The sequence below is a fragment of the Myxine glutinosa genome, chromosome 6 (assembly GCF_964187855.1).
Source record: "Myxine glutinosa chromosome 6, kmMyxGlut1.1, whole genome shotgun sequence".
NCBI lineage: Eukaryota > Metazoa > Chordata > Myxini > Myxiniformes > Myxinidae > Myxine > Myxine glutinosa.
In genome coordinates this window covers 171,724,825-171,741,900 of record NC_136266.1, presented here as the reverse complement: position 1 = coordinate 171,741,900, position 17,076 = coordinate 171,724,825, and the positions used below count along the sequence as shown (strand labels likewise).

The 17,076-nt window shown below is 44.5% G+C and overlaps 1 protein-coding gene across 1 annotated transcript in view; it reads right to left on the bottom strand.

Annotated features, from left to right (window-relative positions):
• Positions 1 to 5,599, bottom strand: part of AGMAT (agmatinase (putative)) — a 67,346-nt gene extending 61,747 nt beyond the window's left edge. The window contains exon 1 of the mRNA XM_078780882.1: positions 5,281 to 5,599. Within this exon, the coding sequence (XP_078637008.1) occupies positions 5,281 to 5,528 (248 nt within the window). The 5' untranslated portion in view covers positions 5,529 to 5,599. The remainder of the gene's footprint in view (positions 1 to 5,280) is intronic.
• Positions 5,600 to 17,076: the final 11,477 nt, after the last annotated feature.

The following is a 17,076-nucleotide window of genomic DNA, read 5'->3' as shown; positions in this document are numbered from 1 at the left end:
AGGGAGCTGTTATGCCCCTCCCCCTTTGTATTTCTTGCTGCTTTACCAATTACCAAGTATAACCAATTATATGTTTTGTTTTGACTGATTGCTGTACTCTTTTATAATACTTAGTCCTTTCTTGTGCATTGAGGATGTGTAATACCCTAATAAGGAGTCCTGTGCTTGTGAGCTCTTGCCCTGGGATGGCATAATCTCTTAGTTCTCCTCTTTGGCCTTGGTTGCAGCTGCTATCTCTCTGCCTCCCATATGACTTTGCAAATATCCTGTGGGCTGACACATTTATGAGTGCCCACTCCCTTTGTACTTTCCCAACCAAGGTCTCTATACAGAAAGTTGTAAACATGTTGCCACATATTGCTGACCATCTCCTTATCTGAGCTAACCCATGAGTGGCCTTGGATGAGCTTCCTCTAACTAACTGAACAACAGGATGGGACTAATGGTGGGAGGACCAATGAGCCCATTCTGTCTCTGTATCTTGTGAGCTAAAACCACACCCGATATTCCTTATATAAAGCAAGTTTTAATCGAATTATTTCAGAGCATCTTGTTGTAGTGTTGGTCATTTTGTGTGAGCCTCCTGCGACTTCCTGCTTTCCACAAGCTTGTGTAACGAGTTCTAATAAATATATCCGTTGCTCCTTTCTCTGAGTCTTCTGAGTCCCAAGTTCTAAGTCTCAATTCCGACATATATATATATACACACAGTCACGTGAAAAAGTAAGTACACCTCAAGTAAAGTTTTGACTTTTTCAACATATTTCAACATACAGCTATTTGATCTCATTTCCACAATATTGATAGATAAAGGTGATATAATATAACAAATATCATGAAACATTTACATTTTGTAGTCCATTGTATAATTTAAATAAACATAAATGAAAATTTCGCATGTGGAAAAAGTAAGTACACCCTTGGCTCTAATAGGTGGTATTGCCCCCTTTGGCAGAAACAATCTTAAGTAGGCATTTCTTATAACTGTCTACCAGTCTCTGACATCAACTTGGAGAAATTTTTGCCCACTCCTCCATGCAGAATTATTTCAGATGTCTGATGTTTGAGGGGTTTCTTGCATGCACAGCTCGTTTCAAATCCCCCCACAACATCTTGATGGGATTTAGATCCGGCCTTTGGCTTGGCCATTCCAGAACCCTCCATTTCTTTCTTTTCAGCCATTCCTTGGTGGATATACTGGTATGTTTCGGGTCATTGCCATGTTGCAAGGTCCACCTTCGGTTGAGCTTCAACTTTCCGACAGATGGCCTCACATTATCCTTAAGCACCCTCTGGTACAATGAAGAATTCATCGTGGATTCTATGATGGTGAGCTGCCCTGGCCCTGATGCAGCAAAGCTGCCCCAAACCATAATATTTCCACCACCATGCTTTACAGTTGGTATCAGGTTCTTGTGGTGAAATGCTGTCTTTAGTTTTCGCCAAACATGTCTTCTGGTACTGTGGCCAAATAGCTCTGCCTTTGACTCATCTGTCCAGAGAACATTGTTCCAGAAGTGCTGGTCTTTGCCATTGGACTGGAACTGGAAAGGAAAGGAAAGGGACTGGAAGTGCTGGTGTTCATTGGCAAACTTTAGTCTTGCCCTGATGTTCTTTCTGGACAGTAAAGGTTTCCTCCTGCCACACCTCCCATGTAGATCAAATTTGTGCAGCCTCTTTCTAATGGTAGACTCGTGCACTTTGACATGAACAGTGGCACGAGCTACCTGTAGGTCCCGTGATGACATTCTGGGGTTCTTAGAGACTTCTTTCAGCATCTTGCAGTCTGCTTTCGGGCTGAACTTGCTGGGGCGGCCTGGCCTGAACAAGTTGGCAGTTGTTTGGAATCTTCTCCACTTGTAGATGATCTTCCGGACAGTCGAAGATTGATTTCAAATTGTTTGGAGATCTTTTTAAATCCCTTCCCAGACTCGTAGGCATCTCGAACCTTCTTTCTAAAGGCCTCAGAGAGCTCTTTTGATCTAGGCATGGTGATGCCCGCACACTTCAACAACAAAGAGCAAACCAAACTAAATGTCTGAGGTTTAAATAAGACAAGTTCCTCCAAGATCCTCTCTAACGATGTTCTCATCATTTGCACCTGAGCTGGTGCACCTGATTCTAATTTTAGGTATTTGAAGTAGTGAAAAATGTAGGGGTCTACTTACTTTTTCCACATGCAAACCCTAACAACCCTATACATATACACATATATTAGGCTAATGCTGTCTGTCTCTCCCATCCTGAAATATGGAAACACTCCTCAGAGAGAAAAAAATATGAAGTAAAACATTGCTTAAAATTAATCCAAACCTACAGGAAAATTATAATTATTTTCAACCGGACTAAAAATTGAACCTGGGTGATTTATAAAGCAACAGAACGCAGCTTCGAACACTCCGAAACTTTTTCAAAAAAGTATTTGCTATTAAGAAATATGATGATTTTGGAATTTCACAATATTTTGTCCAGGATATTTAAAAGGCTAATGCTGCCTCTCTGCTGCCCCATGAAACACGGAAATGATCTGCGGAGAAAATAAATTGTGGAAATGTTGCTTAAAATTTATCCAAATCTCTGGGAAATTAATAATACTGCCTCAACTTGGTGGATGGTAAGGAGGAAATAACGCCACGCTTAGACGGCGGAATGGCGGTTGGACCACATGACAACGTTCCGCTGCATTCAAAATCGTCCGGTAAACACCTGTATGAAGACGGCCAAGCTTTGTAACCATCTCGCCATGGACCTTTGTAACGGTATGGGCCTCGGTGTTCAGAGAAAGGCCTCTGGTATAAAGTGCATTTGGAATCAATTTTGTGCAATTTTGCAAAGTGCAAATTTGAGTTCTTTCAATCAGAGCAAGAATAAAAAGTGTTCTTTTTAGCTCATCTGGAACGAAGTTCAGGGGAGATTATGCGATGGCGCGTCGTCAGTCCGTCAGTCCGTAAACGCTTGAAACTTCTTCTCCAAAACTGCTGACGGGATTGTGACCAACTTTGGCAAAAATGATTTGTTGTGTTGTGACTAAAGTTTGTTCACGGCATTAAAAAAAAGTCGGGGTGTAAGGGTGTTTACCGGGGGTATAAGTGGGTCCAGGTTAGACCCCCCAAAATAGGTATTTGCTTTCTTCTCTGAAACTACACACACGATTTCAATGAAACTTCACCACAACCTGCACCATCCGTGATGTACCAAAGTTTTTTCACGGCATTAATAAAATCTGCCCCTTTTGGGGTTTACGGGGGGGGTGGGGGTGGGGTCCCCCAAAATAGGTAATTGCTTTCTTCTCAAAAACTACACATGCAATTCTGATGAAACTTGACCACAACCTTAATCATCCGTGTTGTACCAAAGTTTGTTACTGGCATTTAAAAAATGGGGGTCCGAGGAGGTACACGGGGTGGGAGGATGGGGGGATTGCCCCCCCCCAATAGGTATTTTTTTGTTTCTTTGTTTAAGGTCTTATGATTATGTTAGTATTGTTATGTCGGTGGGGGTAGGGATTACCATAGAACAGGTAGGATGTATAAATTAACATGCTCCGGATGTCGGGTAGGAACCATCACCATGTAGTAAGTTTTGTTTAGCCGGTTGTCGCGTAAGAGTGAATAATTGTGGCCATACGAGGATGGCCCTTGTGTTAACTAGTTGTAGGGATTATGTTAATTCCCCTCTTCGTCAAAACCTCAGTGATCCATCCTTTATCCTTTTTGGCACCGCACCATAGACACCAGTTAGAATCGCCATTAAACCACACTAAATAACAATAGAAAACCACCAGGAAGCCAGGACATTGAGCGCTGCCGCTAATTACACCATTGGGAAGCACATATCGAGGTCGAACAGGCCAAAGACACGCCCCGAGGAGCTGTGATTGGCCAGGGCGGAGTAAGAAGGCACTCACTGATTGGCAGAGAGAAGGGCAAGCAAGAAGCGGTACGCTGATTGGTGGAGAGGTGGACAATGTAGTGGTGGCCTGCGGGCATTGGTGGAGAGGCACAGATGACATCACAAGACGGTCGTTAAAATAACTCTCCGACCGACATTTTCTCTCTTGCCTTTTGCCCTTCACGCCTTCATCTTGCCTTTGATGACCTCTTGCTCAATTGCTTCTTCTCCCTCGCGCTCTTGTGCCTGTTCACGTTCCGGACCTCGCGAGCGATTGTGCGTGGGCGACAGACTCCAGGAAGCGGTCAGACCAACCTTGTTCAGAGATGCCATCAGGAGATGTGCAGAGGCGCCAGGAAGAGCCGCGGCCAGAGAACTGCGGTTCTCCGCGTGGACAAGCGCTGCTGGTCGCTGGAGCGCGGCAGGGCGCATCAAGGCCTGGTGAACAAGGGCAAATCATGAGGCCTCCTGGGCATCTTCCCGCGCACGGACCTCCGGACCCGTTCGCAGACCCTGACGAGATCCCACCAGTGAACGGAGCTAAGTGCACACACACCCCATTATTTTGCAATTTATTCTTCCCTTCGTCTGTGTTTAAGTCTGGTGTGGGGGACGTCCCGTTTAGGACTTTAGTTTCACCGTCGCGGTTCTCTTGTTATAGGTATTTTCTTTTAATAAACCCATTTGTTGTTTTCATTGTACATTTTAAACCCGTTTTTGTTTGAGTTATTTCTGCAGGTTTGGGAATCCCCGGCGGGATCACAGGTAAGCTTCAGTTTTCCCTTCCATTTCTTCCTCCGGCGCAGATATATAAATTCCGCATTTGAACTGAACGTCCAGGAGTAATGCTCGATTGCCTTCCGTGACTCTCCCGGTGTTAACTGAGAGCAGTCACACGACAGTATGATTCTACATGCTGCCCTGTCTTCAAGCAAGCATTGAAATTGGTTTAAAATACCTTTAGTCAGTGCAGTATACTGTTTATTCTACCAGGTGAGCACCAGGGGTATTGCCCCTATGTTTTCTTTTTCTTTCGTGGTATTTCACCAAGGGATTCAAGCTAATGTATTTTAATTGTAATATGGCATTTCAGCTTCATGTCGCTGTTGTTATGAGTAAGTTTGTAAGTTGTAAAAGTCAGAAATAACAAAAACAAACCCGTGATGTTTGTTAATTTTATCCCCCACTGGAAATGTTACAAATCGCACGCTCATGGTGAGTACTGAGCACAACCAATCATCCATTGTGCCATATTGATGAAAGGGAAATTGGGCGGGGCTAGTGAAATAGGATGCGATGCATATTCATGAACTAAAAATCCCCAGTTTGTAACTTGTCTTAAAGTAAATAAAAAAAACTAACAAATTTAAATACGTATGAGATACATACCGGGTTCCAGGTCGGTTTGACGTGCCGATGTCAAGAGGGATTCCCACGAAACACGCGTCTAACTCCCGAACACTGTCCCGCACCGGGAGGCGCATCATGGACGTGATACCAGCACATCGAGGGAGGGTCGAGGGAGTCGGAGGTGCTGCCAAGGTCTTAGCGAAACGTGTGAACAGAGAGACCGGGTGTGCGACCCGCAACAAGTGTCGTCCAGCGATGGCCGCAGAGCTGAGCAATGGGTTCGCCATTCTTGTGAGTTATAGCAACGATACAGTAGAGGGGCCCGTGTACATTATCAGGGGCAAAGGCGCAGCCAATCAGGTTAGAGGAAGCTAAGTTCCAAAAGCACACATTTCCTAATGTTCGAATGCGGTTTGGCCAATGTCCAAGTGGAATTTGATTTGAGCTTTAACTCGTCTGACTTTAACTAATCAGATTTTTTTCGACCCCCAGGAGTTTCTTTTTTAGACATTTTTTTTACTGCAGAGTTTTCCAAGAGTTCCTTTTTTTTCCCTTTTTTTTCCTTCTTTTTTTGTATACAGGATCGAGGCTCATGAAAGAGCTAACATTTATCACACAAAAAAAAATCAAACAGACATACAAAGTATATAATAAGGGTAGAGGTAGACAAGATGGGGAGAGAAGGGGAAGCACACAAACACAACATTTGAGAGCAGGGACATCGGGAGATCTGTAGGAGGGCTTGGGGGGAGGAGGCATGGGAAGGGGGGTAGGGGTGGGAGAAGAATAAAACACAAGGACACTGCAAGGACTTGCAGGAAGGAAGTTGGAATTTCAAAAAAGTGAAGTTGGGGTGAAATTAGTGGGGGTAGAAAAGATCAAGGTTTTGGATGGGGGAAGATAAGAGATGGTGGTGAACAGCTGCTTTAAAGACCTGGAGGGAGGGGTGGGATTGAAGGGAGTGGGGGAGTTTGTTCCAGAGGCGGGAGAAAAGGGGAATGAAAGAGTGAAGGTGAGCAGAGAGCCGAGATTTTGGCAGTTTAACCATAAGAGGGTTGCTGGCAGATCTTGTGCGACCTGTAGGAATATTAGGGGGACAGACCACACAGAGAGCTGGGGGAGCAACATAAGATGGGGGAAGATAAGCGATGGTGCAGCTGTTTTAAAGACCTGGAGGGAGGAGTGGGATTGAAGAGAGCTGGGGGAGCAAGGCTGGAGAGGAGTCCGTAGAAGACAGAAAGCCCACCAACCTGCCTGCGGTGAGTAAGTGAAAGGCCCTCTGAGTTAGCTTCATCGCGAGAGATTCCAATGATTCCTTTGACTTATCCTCACTCATTTGCTCCTCTTTTCTCCCACCTGTGGAATCAACTTCCACGTCCTCTTAAATCGCATTCCCTCCCTCCGGGTCTTCAAAACAGCTATTCCCCACCATCTCAGATCATCCCCAATCCAAAACCATGATATTGTCTATCCTCGTTAACCCCACCCAAATACCTCGGCCTACCAATTTTCCAGGTTCTCCTCCTTGGAGTTTCCTTCTGTATCCAACTTGTCCATCCGAAGCATGCGTGTGCGTGCTTTGCCTCCTGTTTTTGTCTGTTACGTCCTGATGCATTCAGTGTCCTAGCTCTTCCACGATCCTCGACTATATATACAAAAAATAAAAACACCATTCAGAAAAAAAATGTTATTTTTCTTCCCGCACTCCAAATTTCCGAGGTGTATCTCAGAGGCGGCTGGGACTCTTGGAATTCAATTCTGCATCAATAATGGGCATACAATATATGTGTTGTTGACATTTTTTTTTTGACATTGACCTATTTTTAAGGGCATGACCTAATTATAGATAATATTTTAATTTACCAAATTTCCAAGGTGTATCTTTGAGCCGGCTGAGACTTATGGAATTCAATTCTCCATCAATAATGGGCATACAATGTATGCGCTGTTGACATATTTTTTGACATTGACATATTTTTAAGGTCATGACCTAATTATAGATACTTAAATATTTTAATTTACAAAATTTCCGAGGTGTATCTTGGAGCCAGCTGGGACTTATGGAATTCAATTCTGCATCAATAATGGGCATACAATGCATGCATTGACATATTTTTGGCATGACCTAATTGCCATGCCCTATTTTAAGGGCATGACCTAATTATAGATACTTAAATATTTTAATTTACAAAATTTCTGAGGTGTATCTTGGAGCCGGCTGGGACTTATGGAATTCAATTCTGCATCCATAATGGGCATATAATGTATGCGTTGACAGTTTTTTGACATTGACCTATTTTTAAGGTCATGACTTAATTATAAATACTTGATATTTTAATTTACTAAATTTCCGAGGTGTATCTTGGAGCCAGCTGGGACTTATGGAATTCAATTCTGCACCAATAATGGGCATACAATGCATGCATTGACATATTTTTGGCATTGACCTATTTTTAAAGTCATGACCCAATTATACATATTTAAACATTTTCACCATAACTTGACTAAGGTTTGTCCGATCACAAAGAAATTGTCCTCTCTACATAGCTGAGAGCAAGGCACATTTACATGTTATTTATGTCATACCCAAGGTCTCAGTCAAATGTCGGTCTGAAAAAGGAACATGTTTTTGTCATCGTACAATTTTGCCAATGCGGAATCTCAAAGACCGCTTGGCCTTCCAAGATGTTCTTGCATCATAATAGTGTACCTGCACTCACGTTGTGCACCTGCTATTTGTTTCGTGTCCTTGGCTTATGACTTTCGGATGATGACTGAATTAACAAAAAAAACACCTTTTATTGATCATAATCTGAATAATTTTCCTCCAATTCTTCATGATGTTGAGTTTTATGGATGTAATGTAGATATGGCCACATTTTCGTATTTTACACTCTATCCCTAAATGTTGAAGGTTCAAAAATTCAAAGAAGCATTCATTTCCATAGTTGCCAATATGAATACAGTCAAACAAAAATATACGAAAGTAATACTTCTGGAACTTGGTGAACTCAGAAGGATACAATCAAGATAACATCAAGATAAGCAAATGTGGAGGCATAATCAGAAGCCAAGGCTTGTATTGATATGCCTATGGACGAACAATATAACTGACAAACGATAAATCATCACATACTAAAATATGCAATTTAGTGTCTGTCAAATCGTGTCTGTCTGTCTTTTTGTTGTTGTCTGTTGTCTGTCAAACAACAATGAGTCTGTCTGTCTCATTTGCCTCTGATCTGTCTGACAATTTTTGACCATGATACATTCGGTTGTTACTTATCCAATCTCAAGCAAACTTGACAGGACTAAGGGTCTCTTGATGAAAGTTGTTGTAGCGAATTAATTCCCCCCCCTCACCCCCCTCCCCAAAGGGATTTTCTCCCCCAATGAGGTTTTCCTCGCCAATGGGGATGCGTGTTGAGGTGTATTTGCATATTAAGATAGCTTTATCAAAGTGTTTTTTTTCCCCAGGACGCTTCTAATAACAAAACTATGATACTAGCATAATTTTAATGGCATTACAAAACGATATTGATACTAATAAGATCCTGTATCCCCAAGGGGTTTTTGTATGTGCGACTGTTTAAATTTCCTGAACAAACTCTGTGTTAATATGTATAAAAGGCTTACCATGTCGTTTTCGTGGAGCGCCTCTACCAGAAGTAAAAATATTATAAACTAAAAACACGTATGATTACCTTTTTAAACAGTTGCTCTTGCTGTTTAACACTAAACTGAAAGTAATTTAGAGGAATCCAGACATCAGTATATGCTATTCACGTCGACTAACACACCTGATCGAAGATCTACTGTAGTCTATACACCCCTCAAGGGTTAATAACACTTCAGTGAAGTTCTTTCAAGGTGTTTTACGTGGCGTTTTTCCAAAACAGCTTTCATTACAAAAGGAATAACCACACCTATGATAATGGCATAATATTAATGATACTACAAAACAATATCCCCACTCCCCAAGGGGGTTTTGTGACTTGCAATATTGCCCCTCCCTACCCCCGACACCCTCACGGAAGTAAATTTTATTATCGGGAATATAGAATGGTGAGGCACGCTCTGATCATTTCAATGACATGCCGTAGCATAAGTAATAGTGACAATAATTGGCAATAATAATAATGATAGTAATTATAATAAGAATAATAACATGACCCCCTGCCACTCCCATAGTGAACGGGTGTACTAGGAACATTAAACCTACTGAATGGGGGAAAAAATGAAGGAACAAATATTCAAGAATACTGTAAATAACAACAAGAATAAACAGATAACTAGATATGCGAGCAGTGATGACAAGCTTCCAGGCAAAATGGCCACCATAACCACGTGACTGATGACGTCATCATTTCAATAAATTTTCCTCATCGGTACTCGATCATATCTGTAAATTTTTGTTTGGATCTGTTGAGCAGTTCTGGAGATATGGACTTTCAATTTATTTTTCTTAAATCCAAGATGGCCGCCATACCACGTGACTGATGATGTCATATTTCAGAAACATTTTTCCACATGGGGAGTTGATCATACTCATTAAATTTCATATTGATCCATTCAGCAGTTCTGGAGGAAAAGATGTTTAAAGGTTTTCCATAAATCCAAGATGGCCACCATATCACGTGACTGATGACATCATAGTTTACAAATATTTTTTCCACATCAGTACATGATCATATGTTTGACATTTTGCATTGATCCATGAGGAGGTATTCCGGAAAATATTATTAAATTTTTTTACTTAAATTCAATTTGGCCACCAAATCACATGACAGATGACGTCATAATTTGCAAATATTTTCCCCCATAGGAATGTAGACATGTGTTTCAAGTTTCGTATCGATCGGAAAAGCAGTTTCGTGACCAACGAACGTGATTTTTCACAAACTTTTATCCCCATGGCGAGGTGATCGCATGTGTAAAACTTCACATTGATCCGTTCAGCGGTTCTGGAGAACAAGATGTTTAAAATTTATGACGTCATAGGCAATGGCAGCTAATGTAAGTCAAAATTTAAAAAACAAAATTCACGAGGCACTAAGTTACATTGGTATCCATAATGAGTTAAAGTTTCGTAGAGCTAGCTAGCCACAACGGTTTTCTCGGAATCGTTTCCACAAAATGTGTGAGAATAATAATACAAGTCTTTGCTTTACAAGAACAAGAGGCTTCCAGTGGGAACCTCAATGGAAGCATAATAAATAAATAAACAAGAAATATGTCGTGCATTGCACGATACTTGCGAAATCCCTAAACTAAGTTGTTGGCCTATGATGACCTCAAAAATAATTGGTGGTCTAATTCAATGACCTGGTATGCAAATCCTCTTCAGATTTCAAGTCAATCAGATGAAAATTGGGGATTTTAGAAATTTGGCCTATATTGACCTTTTGGCCTATGTTGACCTCAAAAATAGTTGGGGGTCGAATTCAGTGACCAGATATTCAAGTCCTCTTAAAATTTCAAGTCAATCAGATGAAAATTGAGGATTTTAGAAATTTGGCCTATGTTGACCTTTTGGCCTATAGTAACCTAAAATACAATTGGTGGTTGAATTCAGTGGCCCAATATGGAAATCCTCTTCAAATTTCAAGTCAATCGGATGAAAATTGAGGATTTTACAAATTTGACAGAGTTGTTGACCTATTGACCTTTTGACCCCAAAAACAATAGGCTTCTTGCTTATGACGAACTCTACCATTTGGTGAGGTTTGGTGAAGATCGGTTGAAAATTGTGACCTGTAGGCGACTGACATACAGACATACAGACAGACATACAGACAGACAGACAGACAGAATAACGCACAAGACCAACCAAGTAGTAACAATAAGACAACGACTTAAAAGAATGAATACCAAATGAACATGTAGAAACAAAACTTTCAATAATACGGGATAAAATTTCGTTTGTAGGAAAACTTAAACCGACCGACAGACGATTGTGCCTTCACTGCGACATCTCGAAAGACGTGGCCCAAAATAACGTCGTGTATTAACGGAGTACGATGTGGGGAGTAAAAGGTAGGAATAAGTAGTCTTGTGATCTCGTGAAATGAGTGTGGATATCATGAGTTGCTGTAAAATTCAGATGATAAGACTTGTGGAAGAAGTTTGTTGACATGCTTGTACATAAATATCCCTGTATGTAATTTATTGATGTCAAAAAGTGTCAATGCGTTGAGTTTAGTAAAAACAAACAAACAAAAACAGGTGCAGTGTGGTCACGTGGATGAGAGAGGGTGCAGATCCTTCTAGCGCTTTTGAATAAATGAGAGTGAGTGTAGCTGATTGTAACTAGAGCGTTCCCCAGACAATGTTACAGTAGTTCTGGTAAGGGAAGGCTAAGGTATTATAGAGGGAGTATGAAATATAAGGAGGAAGGAAGGTCAAGGTCATATGGTGGTCAAAACAAATATGGGCATCATTGGATCACGGGCACTGGGGGAGGCTTACCTTTGGCAATCGCTTTATGATCGCAGATATCTGGTCTATTCTGTCATTTTATTATACACGAGCAAATAGCACCCATCACTTTGCTGACGGGAATACAAAGGGATGGGGGTGGTGGGGGGGGGGGGGGGTTAAGAGAGAGGGGAGGGGGGTGAGGAGGGATGGGAGAGCAAGGAGGAGAGATGCGCTGAGTGAAGAGGGAGTGAGGAGGGGTGGAGGAGCAAGAAGTGGGTAGGGGAGGATGAGAGGGGAGAAAGGAGGGGTGGGGGGGGGGGGGGAGTAAGAAGTGGGGAGGGGAGAGTGGGAGAAGGATAGAGGTGGAGAGAGAGGAGGCAGGGAGGAAAGGAGGAAAAGGAAGTGAGGAGGGGTGGAGGAGCAAGAAGGGGGTAGGGGAGGGTGAGAGAGGAGCAAGGAGGGGTGGGGGAGCAAGGAGTGGGTAGGGGGAGCAAGAAGGCATGGGGGAGCAAGGAGGGTGGGGGTGTGGGGGCGTGGGGGTGGATAGGAAGGGGGAGGGAGGAAGGAGGGGAGAGCGAGAGGTGTAGGAGCAAGGCAGGGGGGAGCGATATATATATATATATATATATATATATATATATATATATATATATATATATATATATATATATATATATATATATATATATATTGTTACGGTCCGCGGATAAGGATGTTGTTTGCCGAGCGGAGGCACCGCGGCCGAACAGTTTTCCCCGACTAAACCCGATTCCCGAGCATTGGCCGGATCGCGCCACAGCTACTCAATATGGAAAAGACAAAAGCGACACGGATGTGAAGAAGAAGAAGAAGAAGACGAAAAAAAGGTTGAAAATACTACTAAATTTATTCCTACTATATACAGGCTCAAAAAAACCAAGGAGAAGGAAAAATAATAAAATAATATACAGAAGATTTTAGAGACACAGTGAAAATTACTAGCTTATCTAAACAGGCTTAACTTATACCCTTGACAGAACAAACAGAGACGGACTCACACGAATGGGGAATGGAGGCAGGAACGATTGGCTGGACCGGGAGGAAGGTTCAGCTCGGACCACAAGCTGGAAGGCTTTGCAGGGCGCACAGCAAACCGGGCCTCGTCAGGCTGGGAGCGAGCAGGGTGACGTTGTGCACTTCTCTCAAGGCTGCCCCGCGCTTCTCTCGCGCACTTGTGTTAAAGGCTTCCTTCTCGCTTCTCTTCCCTCCTTGCGCACTTCTGTTGAAGGCTTCCTTTTCGCTTCTCTTCCCTCCTTGCGCACTTCTCTCTGAAGCTCGTCTCTTTGCAGAACTCAGTACTCATCTGCTTGGGGAGCGTCCCGCGGCGGGTTATATAGGCCCCGCCCCTCAACCTTCGCGAACCTCCTCGATCGCTCTTCCTCCGCCCTCTCAAACCAAACCCCTCGTGCTTGGTTGGTTGTTCGGGGCTGGCTCACTCCTCCCCTCTATGACGAGGTGGAGACACGCCCTTCTTCTCCGAGCCTACCTCGTGGCGAATGGAGTCGCGGAGGGAACAGTTGGCAATTGCGGTTTTTGGGAATGGGAATGAATGGGGATCTACTCTTATTTCACTTGGTGCAATGGAGTGTCATTTTAATGGAAGACAAGGCCTTACCCTGATACACATAATAAAGATATAACGATCGAACAGGGGTATTCTATGATTGGCTGACGTGTATGCTTTATGGACTAATTATGGGACGCCCTTTGACCTTTACACTACGGAGGTAGGAGGGACCAGAATCAAGCAATATTACACAACAATTTACCATACAATACAACACAATAAAAAAAAACATAATCCTCACATCCGCAACAATATATATATATATATATATATATATATATATATATATATATATATATATATATATATATATATTGTTACGGACACGGCTTAAGATGTTATGATGGGCCGAGCGGAATGGCCGCCGTGTTCGCACAGTTTACCCGATTACCCCCAACTCACCCGATTCCACTCGAACGTTGGCCAAATCGCGCTACGCTAAATCAATGAAGGAAAGGACACAACGACTGGGATAAATGAAACGACGCAAGGGGTACAGTTCTCAAGACCTCCGGAGGAGGATATAATTCGTGGGGGAGAAAAGGGGTAGATTACAAGGCAATGAGGTAAAGACACAGAAGAGATAGGCACTTAGACACAAACTTATCTATCCCAGACAGACCACAGACAAACGGAACAAGACTGACTTACACAGGGATTGATGGCAGGGAAGGACAGGCAGTCGATAGCACAAGGTGCACCTTGGCTCAGGGGCAGAATCAAGCACGGTCCAGTCCAGAGATGCGGGGAGGTATTGCAGCGCTCGGAGGTGGCGTCCTTCTCTTTCCAAGCTGAGGGCGCATCTGACGTCACCTCCCTCTTCCTGCGCATGCTCAGCGGGGAGTGACACGCCCTCGGCTCGTTGGCTCCGCCCCAGATGGGATCGGTCCGCCGCTTCTATTGGGTGCGGGGGGTTACCGGGCTCCGCCCTTGACGAGGAGCTGACAGCGAGCCCCTACGTGGTAACCCCGTCGAGCACATGCTCGATGGCGGCTCGTTGGAAAGGCTTGGTGCCCTTTCAACACCCCCTACCAACCAGGCCGGAGTGAGGACGCACACTCCCCGCGCCGCCGCCGCTGTTGTTGTTGTTGTTGTTGTACCATGAGGAAGAGCTGCGGGGAGGTATTGGGAGGTCCTAAACTTCCTAACGGTGCCATACAATCACATTCTGGTGCAACGAAGAGTCAGAATTAATGGAAACGAGTCCTTAACTGACATAGACTAAGAATAACTAGCAAGATGTCCTATAGTTGTCTACGTGAGATGCGGTGGACCTGGATGCGACATTTAATGGGGGAAATAGGGGGAGGTCGGGTCTACAGAGTGTTGTTTACAGGAAATGGGACTAGGGAATGGGGGATTGGGGATAGTTGGGAAGTATGGAGGAAATAGGGGAATATTTACAAGCGGATATGGATGGATGCCAATCTCATATCCGCAACATTGCACCCTTCTCTACCTCGGGGCGTCCCGACCCGATAAATTTTTACTTACTTTAGTGTGGCACTCAGATGTAGTTCCCTCTACTATTAACTCAACCCTGAGTGCGACAGTTTTACAGATGTTCACAAATGAGTAAATATGTCCCCCTGCGACGTTGCACCCTTCTCCTCACAGAAACACACCCACAGGATAACCGAATCGCGGAAAGCATCCTCAAACTAAACATACAGCCGGTAGGGAGCATTATTTACACCAGACTGATATTTACACTACGATCCAGGACCTGTTCTTTGAGGAACACATGCAGATGTTATGCATAGAGAGAGAGCACGCATGCCAGCATCGATACACCAACCCAAGAGTGCCCTGTGGCTACGGCCTTTAATAATGTGCAGAGCACCCCATCCAAGCACCAAAAGCACCACCCCACACACACAGTCAGCACCATCCGGTGCACCAATAAAGTGTTCATTAATCACCGGTGGTGTCGCAGCCGGCCGATGTTCTGCCGCTGGTCTTGCCTTCTTGGAGTGCACTTGGCCTTCTGGCTTCTTTAGAAATAAAGAAAGGCGCCAACCGCGTCCATTTCGGAATTGTGGCCGTCAGGGGGCCAACTATAAGTGGTTCACCTGTATGGCATAGGTGCCACGTTGACCCAGAGGTCCATCAACGGGTGGTGCTTGCCCGCAAAAGAACTGCGGTCCATGGTGGGCGGCCACAAAAATTGCGGTCCATATGGTGTATCGATCCAGGCAGCAAGCAGCGAAAGTACAGGCGCACAACTGCGGAGCCAGCACCTCTCTCTCCTCTCTCTCCGCCCCAAAGCCAGATCCTCGGAGGTGGGAGACAAAAGAAAACAAGTGAGTAAGGTGGTAAGGGCGCAAAAGTGCACGCAATGTAAGGTAATGCACACTGCGGGCACATGGGAACCAGGTGAGACCCGTACGTTCCTACCGTACGCCCCCCCCCCCCACCAGGTAACCTACATTGCCCCTCCCTTACCCCTTACTGTATCCACAAAACACAACACTACCCATAAACATCTACTTTACACATCAACAAACGTCCCTACTGTCTTCCCCGTTCCTCCCATAAACCAAATTCGTCTTCTCTCCCTCCTAACCAATCAAATTTGCCATTTCCAACTCCCATCAAAATTTGCCATCTCCAACTCAACATCAAAATTTGCCATCACCAATTCATCATCAGTCCCTCCTAAGGAGGGAGAGATGGAATCACCCCAATGTCTCATCCACGTCGTGATGCGTCTCACAAATCCACACAGCAATTCTCCTTTCCTGCAACACAGAACAAAGGAACACAGGTGTGGAGTCATCATCACCACCTCAGGTAAGTGGCTGCATATGGTGCGACAGGTTCATCAATCCTAACTATTTCCTAAATGACTTTAACAACTTTACATTACCCGGGGTCTTTCCCTGCCAATCCATTGGCCAACTTACACTATGGGTTCTAAAAACCAATTCCCATTGACCAAACTGTGGTGCTTCTCAATTTGGGGTCTCACTCCCCCGATTCATCTCCCGGTGCCCTCGCACAATTTCTGGGCTGTGACGTGTAGCTCTCCCAGCAGGTCTACCCACCTGCACACCTCCACCACTGTAGTTGCCACCCGAGCTTACCTGCTCCTCACCCTAACCTAACTAACTGGGGAAGGCCCTCTCGCACTCTCACCCCCTCAGTGCCCTCTCTGGCACGGGCTGCCCGATCCACACCCGGGATCCTCAGGCACCCACTGACACTAACGGCTCCCAGAGCCCACCTGCGGCCTCACCTGGCCGACATCCTCACAGTGGTGGAGTGCCCAAACCAACTACACACACTAACAGGCTACACGCCCAGCCATTTCCACAACACTAATGCACCCATCCACAATACCATTCTGCAACCGCACCACAAATGCCAATATCCAACCACAATTTACCTATACCCTCTACCTAACACTTACACTACCCGCCCCGGGTACTCGTGAAAGGGGTCCACTCTTCCCCCATCCACACCTTCGCACCATGCACACCACTCCGTACCACTTACTCCAACTCTCTCCACACCACTCATTCCAATACTCCATGTACTCCACACACCTGTACTTGCACACCTGTGCTCTCATACTTGGTGCCGCCTGCACCCTTCTCTCCCCAAGCGCATTCGCACTGATCCACAACACTCACTGCTCCACACACCTGTCCAGTTCGCACACAGCATCATCTCATCTAACTACTCCCCTCTGAAACTTGCGCTTCCCAGTCGTCCCTTTAAACTATTGCGCTCCCTCGTCATTATCATCCATACTAATCTATCTGCGTCCCCACTACAGGTATCAGTCACTAACTAAACCTTAACGT